We start from the raw sequence: 13,997 nt of genomic DNA, 5'->3' as shown, positions 1-13,997 counted from the left end.
TGGTGACGAAGGCACAGATATGAGGCATAATGCTAGGACAGACCTTTTAATGGTGAGGTTCCCACCTGCGTTGACAAGCAGACAGCCTATCCAGGAGCCAGCAGGGCATAGAATGCCCAGAACACAGTAGGTTTCAAAAGCCACGTAATGAATAAAGGAAATCCATCTCTGTCTTCTCCCTGTGCAGACCTGGGTTGCCTCATTGACTTCTTCAAACCTCAGTTTCTTCAACTATCCAATTGGTATGAACCTGAATTCTTTTACTGTATGAGGAAAAAAAATTAGTGTGAACATGAAACACTCGTATGTAATGTAAACAATAATTTTTCAGAATAAACCTGGCCAATAAAAAAGAAATTTCAATTGCTAAGACACAAAGTTTCTTTGGTTATGTCTAAAGAGCTTTCATTTAATCTTTATGTTAGTGCTATTTCATGAAAGAGTCAGTTTCTTTACAGAAAGTCAGAGTCATTCCAACTCAGCATCTACAACTGTTGAGCAAGTAAAGCAAGTGATTTGCAAAGCACTTGCCTAAAATCCAAGGAATTATGCAATAATAATAGTAATCATCTGTGGCTAAAAGTGTTTCCATCTTAGTAGGTTGTAAGTAATACATTTTCTCCTCACTCAAGTCTTTTTTTACTCCCCAAATAATGCATTCCCCCCTGCATTGACAGCCTCCTGGACTGCTTTTTTTGTGTTTTAAATGAGAATCTGGTCTGCCCATAGGAGCTAACACCTTTCACCTCAAGAGTAATACTGGCAATCTCCAAAAAAGAGGACCTTGAGATTTACGGTTTGAGCTTCGAGGTGGAAAGTTAGTGGTGTAGCAGTTCGGGGAAAGAATCCTCACACCTCATTTCTTCATTCAAATGAATTCAACAAATATTTCCTAAGCACAGAGTCTGAGCCAGCCAATGTGTTACAAATGCGATACACCTTAGAAGGCCACACAGACCTGGAAACTAATCCTTGTAATACGGGTAATAAAAGTTTTATTGAGGATCTGCAGAAAGTATCTTGGTAACATACGGTGTGGAATTACCAATGCTGCTGTGGGAAGAGGGGTATGGAAATAGTCTTGTTTTTGCAGATAACTGAGCTCCTTCTAGTTCGTGGAATCAGAAGGGGATCGAATGTGGGGAACTGGGTGTCAGCTTTGTCAGAAGGGCTGGACAAACAGGCTTTACGCAATGCTTCCAAGAATAAGTCACAGAATAGCATCAGAGAACTGGCTGGCCTAATGAGGGGGTTGCTATCCTTTTGATGATCAGAAATTCAGAAGCTCAAAAAGACAATGCTCCGACTATCAGCAACAGAATCATACTGCCTCAATTGGAATCTACTCTAACAACAATGGATAGCCATCACAGTCTCTGGGCATCCCACATGGCTCATGTTTTTAGTGGATAGCCAAGGTCATGAACACCCTGATTCATCTGCTTGTGAGTCTGTGCCCACTCATGGAACCTGTTGACAATGTGCCTTCTTTGGCCTGCATATAAATAAAAAGGCCTATGGAAATGGCTCAGGGGGCTAAATGGAATTGGCAGGGGCTAAATGAAACTGGTTGGGGGAAAATAGAACTGGCTGGGGTCTAAATGAAACAGGAGTTGGAGGCTAGGGGGCTGCTGTCACCCCTGAATAAAGTATGTCTACAGTCCTAACCGTGTCTTGCATCTTCTTCCACTTGCCAGGATCTTGAATCTGTTTCCAGGGTCTGAGCCTCCCCGTGACGGTTGCCTAATCCTCAGTGCTGTCTTGTGGTGTTTTTGGTCTGCTGGGTGGAAGTTGAATCTCCCGTAGAACCCAGGTTATGAAGAAATCTTGAAAACGTGGTCCCAGGGTATTTGTGTCTCTGGCCAGCAGTGAGTCCTGCTACCAGTGGGATACAGGGGAGGAAGCCAGTCTTCAATTTCTGATTTCAAGTCTTCTTGGAGAAAGAGCTGCTTTATCTGGAGGATAAAGCAGGATGAGCTTTATCATAAGGATAAGGATGATCGAGGATTCACAGGATAAAGCAGGTGAGGCAAAGAGGGCATTTTGAGCAGTGGTACATATGCTTATCATACACTGCCTGGCACAGAGCTGAAGAAATGTGTGTCCAGATCAAGTGGAAAAAAGTACTTTGAAAAAACAGTAGCACAAGATGTAAACCCAGGAGAAATGAAGAGGGGGAAGATTTTGAAGGACCTGGGACTTTGGATTAACGTAGAGTAGTAGGCAGGCATAGAAAAGTTTTAAGGGGTGTAGGTGTACATACATGTAAATGTGAAGGGATAGGGGCAACTGTTCATTTTCCTTGGCTCTGCTATTACCATGACGTCTTTATAAATGGTTAACACTCTCCAGAGGAAAAGAAGGCTCCCTGATTTGTAGCAAATACCAATTTGTATATGACAAATACCCCCAATATAATCCATTTCAAGCTACCAACATGATATAATTGAATGTGGAGTTGGGAAGAAATACATACAATTGGGCCTTCTATATATTCAAAACAACCCCATAAGGTGTGTAGCAGTTCCTTTTCAAAATGATGCTAGACAGATAAGTGTCTTATCAAGGTTTCCTAAGATGGCCCCCAGCTCTCAGCAGTCTTGGGGGATTCCCTCTGCTGAAGACAACTTCCTGACCTGAGGCTTTCCTCTTTCCAGGGTTAGCCCACAACTCCTGGTCAACCCAGTGGCATGAAGGTCCAGTTCCCTCATCCCAACTTGGGACAACTCTGAAGGATCATTGTTCTCCAGAGTTCCCTGGAGGGTTGGCAAAGGCCCATTTTGGGAGTGCATTGCTGCTTGGTTTCTCTTTCTATCCAATCCGGCCTCCGTCCTTGTTTTAGGCATTGAACCCAAGTGTACTGTCTGATGAAAATTCTTGAGAATCTCCATGCCCATACCTGCTTCTTGGGGAGCTCTGTTTGTGACAGGTGTTCTTTCGCCTTGACCTTTGCCTGGCTGCTATTTTTCAACATTGCTATGGGGACTACTGAATGTGAGCGAGAGCGAGCAGGCCCAGGCCCACCTATTCATTAGACTCCCCAAACCATCCAGTGGTGGGTGAAAACCAAGACTCCGATGTTTTACTGACTGAATAAAGCTTTATTTTTAATGCAAAATAAAACAAGAAAAATTTATATACTCATATATAATAACATCCAAAATGTTTTTTTTTCCCCCTGTGGTACAAATGAGATAATCTTAAAAAGTTTGTCAAGAATTCAGTCTTCACCCCCATATGCCAAAATATGATTTCACATAATTTAAATGTATGAACAGACTTGGTAATCATAAAAGCACAGGAAACTCCAGAAAAAGTGATGGTATAAACAACAGGTTTTGTTTTATGTCCTGGTAGTAAACAGCGCCGCGGATGAACAGAACAATTTCTGAAGAACCGAGTTAGGAGACAGGCTAGAAGAGTCTTTGAGGGTTGGTTCACTTCCTATTCTGAGCTCAGCAGCCAAAGCCCACCTTTAAAAGTCAGATTGTGTGTAATTCTGTCACTATTTAAGGACATGAAGGAGAAAGAACTTCACTTAGAAGTCGTGGCTGCATGTGAGATTCTAGGCTTATTTTAGATATCTAACTTTTTTTCTCCTTTTATTATCAGAAAGGTGACTTTGTAGGAAGATCTTATGGAGACTCCCCTCTCTGCTCTCACTGTGGCATAGTTTCCTCTTAAGTCAGTATGAACTGAGAGTGCAGAGAAATCCTCTCGTGGCTATTTCTGAATCCAGCTTTCTCCTGCCTAATTGCATGAAGTCTGGACTTTCTGTTGCTCATGGACTCGGGGAGCAGTCGGGTGTCTACCCAATTGAACACCAATTTGAAGGGCATTCATCGTGGGTCTCAGAATTTAATGCCAAGAGGAACTTTACAGACTTGGATTCCTTTAAATACCAAACTCTCCAGATCTCTTTACTCTCCTGATGTTCCTCCAAAGAAAATAAATGCTGCGGTTACAGGTTAGGAAAAATAAGCACCCTTTCTAGGCCTGATCTCTGTGCATATCAGGGAACAGAGGAAGAACTTCCCTGTCCTTCTGAATTATCAGAAGGTAGGTTAGATTAAAGATTTGCATGATTCTGTAGAAGAGGTAATGGGTCATGTTTTAATATTATTTATTTGGTAGCAAGAGTAAAGTTGGAGTGAAGTTTCAAATCTCCTCTCTCAGGGAGTATGCATGGGGCTTTTTCATGGTGACAGCAGATCTCTGGATCTCTACCATGCCATCAACATATATGTACCCAAGAATAATGAGCCTCAGAATAACATTTTCCAGTTCTTGTTTGGAACTAAATCATGATTTAAGAAAATGTTTCTGTTTCTGAGCTTTCCTCTCATCCACTAATTTGATATTGTAAGGAAACAATTTAAACCAAGAGGGATAGTGCCACAGCCTACTTGCATGATGGATTAACAAAATACTGTGTTTTTCCTGTGGAAGACCAAATTCTCCTACATTTAAAGGTTTTCAATGGTCTACTTTTTTTTTTTTTTTGTCTTTCTAGTCTGGAAAAAAAAAAAGAGAAAAATATGGCTCCTAAAAATATCTCATGACAAAAAGTCAAACATCATTTTGAGTCCTCAATGACCAGATCCACACCACGTGGGTGTATGCAGACAGGTGTGTTGGTCGGAATGTCACTCTATCCCATGGGGGTTATTAGAGTTCTATGCCACAAGGGGACACCTGATAGAATATTCCCAAGGCCATAAATACACTGGGAACTATTTGTGGTTCCTGGGCACCTACTGATTATAGCCGGGGCGTCTCAGCACTCTAAACAGTGTTCTCCTGAACGCTGGGAAGAGTCCTGTAACCTCTGGGAGGTGGCGACTGGAGGGGCAGTAGACAGGCATGTAGGAAGCTTACATTTGAGTGGTTCTTAATTGTTGCTTGGCTTGATGGAGCCTCTGTCACAAATACAATGTTAGTTTCTTTAGGGCAGGATCAAATGGAGCGTGTGTTATACATCAAGCAAGAAAAGATAACTGTTATAATCTATTTTTTTGGTTATTGTTCACTTTCATAGTACCTTCACATCACTGACTGCCCCTCAGGATTAGCAGTTATTTTATTGACTGTGTACAAGACGAAGCCATGCTTTGGAGCTCCTGCTCCCGAACCTGTGTGCAGGAGGAATTATGTGCCCAAGGTGGCACCACTGGGGTAAAAACATGGCATTCTGACTGCATGGGCCACTTCTCCAAGACACAGAGTGTTCACCTTGCACCCCCTGGCTGTACTGCAGGTGACATCAAGAGAAGACTTCTGGACTGGCTATGTCCAGTAGTCTACAGATATTTGATTAAAATATGGAATATCCCAAAGAGTTGACTTTTAATGCTTCAAAACAAGTGACATTTCCCTCATCTTATTGTTCTTGTATTTAAAGTTGACTTAGCTTAAAGGTAGCATTCAGCACCCTGCACTCACCTGCACCACACCTTCAGGTGAGCAGGGCCAGGGAGTCTCAACCTTCTTGAACAAATTGCAGACAATTTAAGGGGACCTGCCTTGAGACAGATGACAGAGGACAAAAAAACCAACTGGACTGTCTGCTCTTCAGAGGCCACCGTAATTGTGGTTTGGAAAACACTAGCTCTCAAAGTCCAGTAACTGACACTCCTTAGGTCTCAACCCAGAAGTTGTTTCATTCTTGGTAACAAAATTCTATTTTAAATTAAAAAAAAAAAAGACTAAACTGGGACAGATGGATACTCTATGTATTCAATAATACTATAATTTATTAGATCCTGTCAGTTGGAGGTATTCTACTCTCAGCCAAAATATGTCTAAGTTGAAAGACTTTTTTGGGGGGGAGGGAATGAAGAAAGAATTAAAAAGTCTTAAAAGTATTTTAACCTCACTGTGCCATTCAAACGGCTGCTTCCCAGTTTTGCTGTTTCTCAATCTTTTTGCTTGGGTTCTCATTTGGGTCATGTTGTAAGTTTTAGATGCTCTGATTTTATAGAAACCAGAGATAGAAAATAGCTACAAAGCTCAAAAGAGACTGGGATGGGTTTGGTCTCCTTGAGGATCTTAGAGGACAGGTTTGCAGCTTTTCAAAGTCATAAGACCTTCATGTCTCAGTGGAGACCTTGTCCATGCCCTGACTTTTGTTAATGAAACAAAGAAGATGCAGATTGATTTAATCACATGACTCTCCTCTTCCCCTCTGCTGCTTCATTCACCAAACTTTTCAGAAAGCATTTTTATCTTCCATATTGGTAATCTCCATATTGGTAATCCCACATGTTTGAAAACACACACACACACACACACACACAAACACAAACACACACAATCATTCATGTCCATCTACTACCTGCTGGTGGCCAATTTCCAAAGGCTACAGTCAGCTCCTCCCTGTCCTTGAGAGCAGATGGGTCCTGTTTGGCACTGAGTCTAGAATTGGCATCCCTAGGGCATTGTTTCCCATGCAACCCAACCAGCGGGCTTTCACCCTCAAGTGAGAGCTTTAAAGTAGAGGCTCCAGTTAAAAAAAAAAAAATTATAGCCAGGAGATTTGGGGATGATTCTGAAACCAGCTATCTCCGAGCTTTGGTGCCTGGGATGTGGGAGGCAGGAAGGTGAGGACCCTGTGAGTGTCAGTGCTCATCGCCTGACCACTGGTCCTTGGAATATATTCCTTCCAGGAGCTCCGACTAGCCTTGCACATTTTCCCAGGACACTAATACTGTATTCACATTTACCGACTTTGATATCAACAGCAAGGAAGCATGTGACATGTTTACATTGAGTGAGTGAGATCAGGAACCTGAGAAAGGTTATGAAGAAATGTAGTCTTCCTCTGGGTAGAAAAAAATTTCAAGAAGGTCACTGGGCATGTGTGCTGATGCTTCTTTCTTGATGAAAAAAAAAAAACTACTTAGTAAACTGATCCCCACCTCTACAGCCTCGACTCTGCCCCTCTTCAGGCAGCAGGGTTCCAATAAAGGGTCGGAGGCCCAGCCTCTGAATGGGTAGTGCTGCTGGCAGAGATGACCTCTGTATTGCCAGTTCTACGGGGATGGGGGTGCACGTTGGCTGGCCACCATGGAGTCAATCTCATCATTAGTTACTTATTTAGTTGCTCCTATCTCTGAACTGACCAATGCTGAAAGCCTTTCAAGTATTAGGAAGTATCGCTTTTATGACCCCATCCTTCCTCTTCCTTCTGAATCCACCCTCACCCCAGAACCCCCTGTTCTTTCTTTTCCCTTCTGATTAGCAGTCAAGTGTTACCGACTCGATGAGAAAATGCTAATCTGTGCCATGGAGGATTCAAACAGGAAGAAGGCCTCAGCGTCTAGGAAGGGCAGAGGCTGGGCTAGATGTCCCCCCTGCTGGGCTGCTCATCTCAGGGGCACCCAGCTATACGGCTGCCGTCATGGGGTTCTTCTGCCTGGGATCCTGGGTTCGGTAGGGGTACTGGTCGGGGCTTCCACCTCTGGGGCCCACTCTGCCCATCTCTTGGTAGGCTGGCACTCTTTGGTGCTGAGGAGGGGATGGTGGAACATCTTGCCGGAAGGGTCCTTTGTGCTGGGGGGCAGGCGGCGGTGCGTAATAGTGAGGGTAGCGGAGATCCGCCACCCTCAGATCTGGGGGGCGTGAATAGCTCCCCTTGGGAGGATGCCCGGGATGAAGCCCTGGGTAGTAGGGAAGCTCCCTTTCTTTGTAGAGCCCTCGGGGTGCTGCTGTCAGATAATCGGCAGGGTCTGCTGGACCTCCCCTGGAAAGAGAAGAAGAGATGCACATTAGCGGCTGCCAAGGCGGCTCCCCAGCTGAAGACCACAGCCCGCAGTCTCCTGGACATTTTGCTGTAGCCAGGGACCCGGCCTGACCAATGGGATGTGAGCAGGAGTGACAGCCCACTTAAGAACAGGAGTGGGAAACTTCCCTTCTTTTCTTCTTGGCTGTTGGAGCAGCCATTTTAGACCTTAAGGCGATAACCAGGTGCTGAGGAAGACAGAGAAACAAGAGGCGAAGCCCGAGTCCTCAACACAGCAGGGCCACCTGTCAGCCAGGTCCTTTTACACCTGAACAGGTACTTGTGAGAGAAACACCATTCTGTCTGGTTTATACTCTCTTGTGTTGGCCTTTCTCACAGACACTGAACTAGTGTCCTAAAGGAGGCAGTGAACTTGGCTCCCTTAAGCCTGGGACCATTAGATCCTTCTGGTTTTTGCATCGAAGAAGCCTGTCTCTCCTATCAGGCTAAGTGAAATAAGCCAATCCCCCAAACCAAAGGCCAAATACTCTCTCTGATGTGTAGATGCTAACACCCAATAAGGGGGGGAGGGGGAATAGACAAAGGGGAATGAAGGGAAGGGAGGGCAGATGAGAATAGGAAAGACAGTAGAATGAATCAGACATACTTTCTTATGTTTATAAATGAATAAATGATCTGTGTAACTCCACAGTTCAACCACAGAATGGAATCCAAATTAGAATAAGTTTTACTCCATGTATGTATAATATATCAAAATATACCTACTGTCATGTATATCTGAAAAAGAAGAAATAATAATAATAATAATAATAATAATAATAATAATAATAGTAACAACAACAACAACCTGTCTAAGAAATGGTAGCAGAAACATACAGGTGACTTGGAGTCATAAAGTCCCCACGAACTCCATCTGCTTTCCTTCTAGATCTGGGAGGTGCTCTTTCAATGGGCTGTGGTCCTGGCCTAACTCTGGTGGCTGCTGTCACAGCCCTGGGTGGATTAGCATGCCTTCCCCTCTACAGTCCCTAGGAAAAGTCCTGACCAGGGCTGAGAAATGCCCACTCATAACTCTGATAAAAAGTAATTACTTCCACTGCAAAGTCAAGAAGTTCCACCCAACCAGTAGTAGGGTGGAAAAATTGAAACCAGCTGTAAGCCACCCTGTGTAATGGGCAGGCACACAGAGGTCCAGGGCAAGGATAAACAGGAAGCCGCCCTGTCTGGATCTGTCTATTGAAGACAAGAAGCATCTTCTGATCCGATCGCTACAACAGAAGCGACGTGTCTCTAGACAATGTGCAGATGACGGCATCTTGTCTAGCCTGGGGATAAAGGCATGACTTCTGTTCGCAGCTCTTAAAGTCCCATAAACCGTGCACATATTCACCACCATTCACCTTCCACTTTTACTACTCCCCCTTTTATGATTTTTCCAAAAAGAAAACCAGCAACAATACTAATTAATGAAAAGCTCTCCAATGTCAGAATACAGACTTGAAAGAAATGACAGGGCTGTGAGTGCACCGTGCCTGTGGTTAATCAGGCACTGCCAATGAGGGTCAAAATCACCCTGTAATCTGCAGAGCTGCTAAAACAGCCCCGTCCTTCCTCAAATCAATGAAGATTTGACAAGCTCCGCGCATGGGCACATGTGGAAAGCAGCCCATGGACACGTCAGTAAGGCTGAACAATAGTCTTTTCCTTCTACTTTTTTTTGCGACTTAATTTGGCTATGTATAATGATGAAAGATATATGCTTGAGCTTTGGGGTAATTTAGTTAGTGAGAGTTTTCAGATAAAAAAATTAAACTGTTTATGTACAAGTTATTATAGCATCAGCTGCTATTATTCAGTGCAGTTTGCTTTGCTCTATTTTAAATTGCCCATGACAAATAGACCACAGATGCATCATCTGTCACTCCAGTCCTGGGAAATAAAGGAGCTAGGCTTCACCTTTCCTTTCCTTGAGAATTTTATTTTTGGTTTAGAAAATTTCCAGCACTCATTATATCTTTTATCATAAGGATTTTTAAAGCCCCTGCCACCCCTGCGCATTTCTATTTCCTTTTGGCTCAAGTTGGAGATTTTGGAAACACTTGGAAAAAAAAAAACAAAACCGTAACCTATGCTTTCTCTCAAAATCTACTGAAGGTATTGCTCTCCATGAAGTGAAACATGTGGATTTTCTGCACTTATTTTAAGCCCTTAGGATAAATCACTGACATTTGCAACACACAAACATTATCTGCCTTGAAATGAACATACAACCCAAACTCCCTCCGGACTCTCTTAGCATGAATGTTTCCTGTTTAAAATGGGAAGAGTGAAAGGAAGAATTCCAGGCCTTGGACTTTTAGGGTCCTGTTCTCTCCCTAGAGATTTTTCTCTTTTAAAACACACCATTACAAAAGGCAGGCATGCTTTTTAAAAAAATTTTTGAAGAGACAATCCAGACCAACTGGTGACGGGGCAGAAGCCACCCTGAACAACTCCACAGTGGCCACAGACAGCATGCACGAGGGGACGGTTGCTATCTCATCTCCCACACCTCGCCCCTCCAACTCTCCCTGCGAGGACAAGGGAGGCTTCCCATGCACAGAGAGGGCGACCTCCAGATAGTTCTGTGGTCCCAGGTGGCTTCCTCTGAGGGAGACTGTGTGTCTGAGGGCTGATTCCATGTGGCAGAAACCAAGGGAGAGAGCTGGGCTCTGTCAAGAAACGAAACCGTGGAGATTGTCCTTTTCTGTAGAACTCATTAGAGCAGTTATCATTTTTATTTTTTTCAGATAAAAGAAAAACAATGAGTTGGTCTATAAAAGCACTGTTTAAGGTTCAAAGAGTGTTAGAAGAATTTTTTTCCCCCCTTGGGGTATGTGTGTGCTGTGCTTGTTCATGGTAACTTTTTTTTTTTTTTTTTTGCTCAAAACTGAGCATTTCCTATAGACTTCTGATAGAACGTGGAGGTTCTGGTGTATATTATTGTGTGTGTGTGTGTGTGTTCACGTGCATACACACATATCACACTTGAAGGAATTTTTAAGATTCAGAAAATTCTAAACCTTTTATTATACATGTTAATTCATTAATTGTACAAATTAATGGGTGTGATTGGGTCATTTCCATATAAGCATATATCATATTTCAATTGTATCTATCCTCCCTACTGCTCTTGCTCATCCCCTACCTCAACCAGTCTCTCCACCATTTTTAGTTTCTCTTCTACTTTCAGGTCATTTCAATTTTTTTTTAAAAGTTTCCACATATGAGAAAAAATATGCAATCCTTATTTTTCTGTGCTTGGCTTATTTTGCTTAGCACAATCACCTCCAGTTCCATCCATTTTCCTGCAAATGACATGCTTTCATTCTTCTTTCTGGCTAAATAATATTTCGTTGTGTACATATGCTGCATTTTAAAAGAACAAATTTTAAACAGGAAAAAGAAACTCTCCTTATTAACTACAGAACTTAGTAAAGGAAGAAGAAGGAGCTGAAGGTTTTTGCTTTGTTAATCTAAAGTTTCCCTTTTTACAGTCTCTTTTCCAGTGTAAAATGTAGTGTTTGTAGGAAAGCACAGGGTCAATCCACTCCATGTCCCAGGCAGTGCTGACCCAGGGGCTGATGCTTTGTGCTGTGGACCCACCTTAGAAACCCAGGGCAGGATTCTCAGGAGACTCAGATTAAAAGTGGACCCAAGTAGCTAATGTGTCAGTGCTGGAAGACCCCTCATTTTTCACATGACCTGATAAGTCTTATTTGTATGTGTTATTTTTCTTTAAAAAAGTTCCAATTTAAAATCTCAAACAGAAAACATATTTACTTTAAGGGAAAGAGAAACAAATCCATATCTTTTCCCCCAACTCTTTAAAGGAACTATCATGAAAATACTTATCTTTAAAATTTTTTGGCTTCTTTTTATTTTTAAATAGGCTCATTTGTGGGACCCAGAGGATTTAGATTTTGCTTGGAAAACTCATAGAAATCATCTCAGGCATGTCCTTAATCACATTGAGGCATGTGATAATGAATGTTAACCCTAATCAAGCCCAAATGTAAAAAAAACTATGTCTTATTTACATGGAAAGCAATAATAAAGATTTTTGTCTTTACGGGTGGTCTTCCTGATTTTGCCATTGTACTGTGCTATTTTTTTCATTGAGTGAAAAAAGAAGCTGGAATCAGGGTCTAAACTGGCTAGACAGCAGCCCTGGTGCTGAAGATCACCTAATTTCATGAAAGGCCGGAAGCCCCTGCATTGGCTAATAGGATCCCTTTTGGAGAAAGGGCCTGGTGTTGGATGGCAGAGTCGCTGGCAAACTTTTTAGTAGAAGTGAGCTGACTCCTCTCACGGGAGTAGAGGGAGGGACGTGGATGATGTTGAATCCTCCCATCTCTACACCATCCTCCCCGTCAATTGCAAAGAAAGCTTTTCCCTCTGCTCTCACCCACGTGGTCATTCTCACCTGCCTTTCACCTGCCTGCGATTCCCATACTGCACTGGAGCCTGGGCATCTGGAAGGCAGGCCCCAGATCTCAGGAGTCTAGTGATCTCCTTGGAGCTCAGCACAGGGCTTTGTAGTAGTAGATGCAGCATGGATATATGTTGGATTCGTTTAAGAGAAAATCCACAAATATACAAGAGGCTTAGATGAGGGACAGAGGTGGGAAGAGACCCAACAGAAGACTCGTTAGGAGCCAGAGACTGATGATGGTCGAAGTTAGACTGATTTCTGAGTACAGAGGAAAGAAGGTAGGGGGAAATAGTGGCCCAAATAAAGGCTGGCTTGGGTCCAATATTAAAAGACTATAAACTTTATTAGGGTAGAGGTTATTTATCTCATTCACCAGGAATAAAATTATATTGTTTTGTCTCTGTTGTCTTGAAACATAGTACGTGCTCAATAAATCTTGGACTGGAATTTAATTATCTTGACTTACCAGTGAGGTCAGCGTGACTAACGGGTGCATGGAAAATTGAAATTCCACATCATGCACAACCACAAGAATGGGATCTAAATTAGAATATTTTATGTATGTAGAATATGTCAAAATACACTGTACTGTCATATATATCTAAAAAGACTAAATGAAAAAAGAACTCTCAAAAATAAAAAAAAAAGAAAATTGAGAGCTATCTCAACTCAAAATTAAATATATACCAGGTTTACTCAGGGCAGGTTAAGTATATTTATTCAAGAATCAGTTAAGAAATGTTTTTAAGATGTTTCAGCAAAGAAATTTCCTTTGCTTCTGTCATAAACACAGTAATCTGGGAGCATCTTAATATATGTGTTTCAAAATACAGTAGAGTACAGGGTTTCACATAAAGGGCCCAGGGAGACACTGTCAACGTACGGTGTGATCCTCACAATCCCAAGTACCCAGTGTAAGAGTTGACGAACACAAACCAGGGGTGGAGGTGATATCCAGTTCTCCTCTGTCCCAGCACCAGCCCACCTCTTCCCCACAGGAACACCCATGATGGATGACTTTCATAGAAGCCACATGTGCCCCTGAAAGGCAGAAACCGGGACTATGCAAACTTTTCTACCACTTGCTGTAACTCAGCTTTTCCTCCCACTCAAGACAGAACCAGGGAATTCAGAGACCGGAGCTGCATTACTGACAGGGAAAACCTGAGACTGCAGTAACTCATTAAAACAAATATTTGTAATCATCGGTTCTTCACCAGCACTCTGCAACCCAGAGCTGACCAAGGTGCACTGATCTTCCATGAGGTTGAATTTAAGAACCATGGCTGTATCTCATCTAAGGAGATCCTTTTAGGAGGAGGAAGGAAAGATGATGCTGAAGAGTCTCTGAGGGAAAAAAAAATAACTAAGAGACACATCTGAGCAGACAGTTGAAAGAATTTGGAAGCTAAAGAAATAAGGTTTTTAGGAAAAATGAGAAAACGATGGGAATTGATGAGCAAAGTTGTGCGCATGTCCAGTTTAGAAATCAGCATTGGCTTCTCCAGCTACAGAGAAGCTTCCAAAGGGCAAAATCTTGTTCCTTTTACTTTTATTAAATGCTGGGTGTGCTATTTAGCAGCCAAGCAAAGACAGGTTTTTAACTTCCATTGTAGCCTTTATGGGTTTCCTTTTTTGGTGATCAGTGACTGTGATCAAATTTGGGATTGGAATGGGAGGAAGCAAAAAAGAGGTAAAACCCTGCTGCTGAGAGAGGTGCTTGCACCCATCGATAAAAAATGGACATCTGGCAAAATCATGCTCTTCTCCAGCATGTCACAT

General features: G+C 42.6%; 1 protein-coding gene across 1 annotated transcript in view; it reads right to left on the bottom strand.

Moving 5' to 3' along the window:
* Positions 1-3,080: 3,080 nt before the first annotated feature.
* Positions 3,081-13,997, bottom strand: part of Pard3b (par-3 family cell polarity regulator beta) — a 978,588-nt gene continuing 967,671 nt past the window's right edge. Inside the window, exon 23 of the mRNA XM_005335090.5 lies at positions 3,081-7,741. Within this exon, the coding sequence (XP_005335147.2) occupies positions 7,384-7,741 (358 nt within the window). The 3' untranslated portion in view covers positions 3,081-7,383. The remainder of the gene's footprint in view (positions 7,742-13,997) is intronic.

Source organism: Ictidomys tridecemlineatus, chromosome 7, assembly GCF_052094955.1.
Source record: "Ictidomys tridecemlineatus isolate mIctTri1 chromosome 7, mIctTri1.hap1, whole genome shotgun sequence".
Taxonomy (NCBI): Eukaryota; Metazoa; Chordata; class Mammalia; order Rodentia; family Sciuridae; genus Ictidomys; species Ictidomys tridecemlineatus.
Note: the sequence above shows the minus strand (reverse complement) of the source record. Positions and strands in the feature narration are given on the sequence as shown.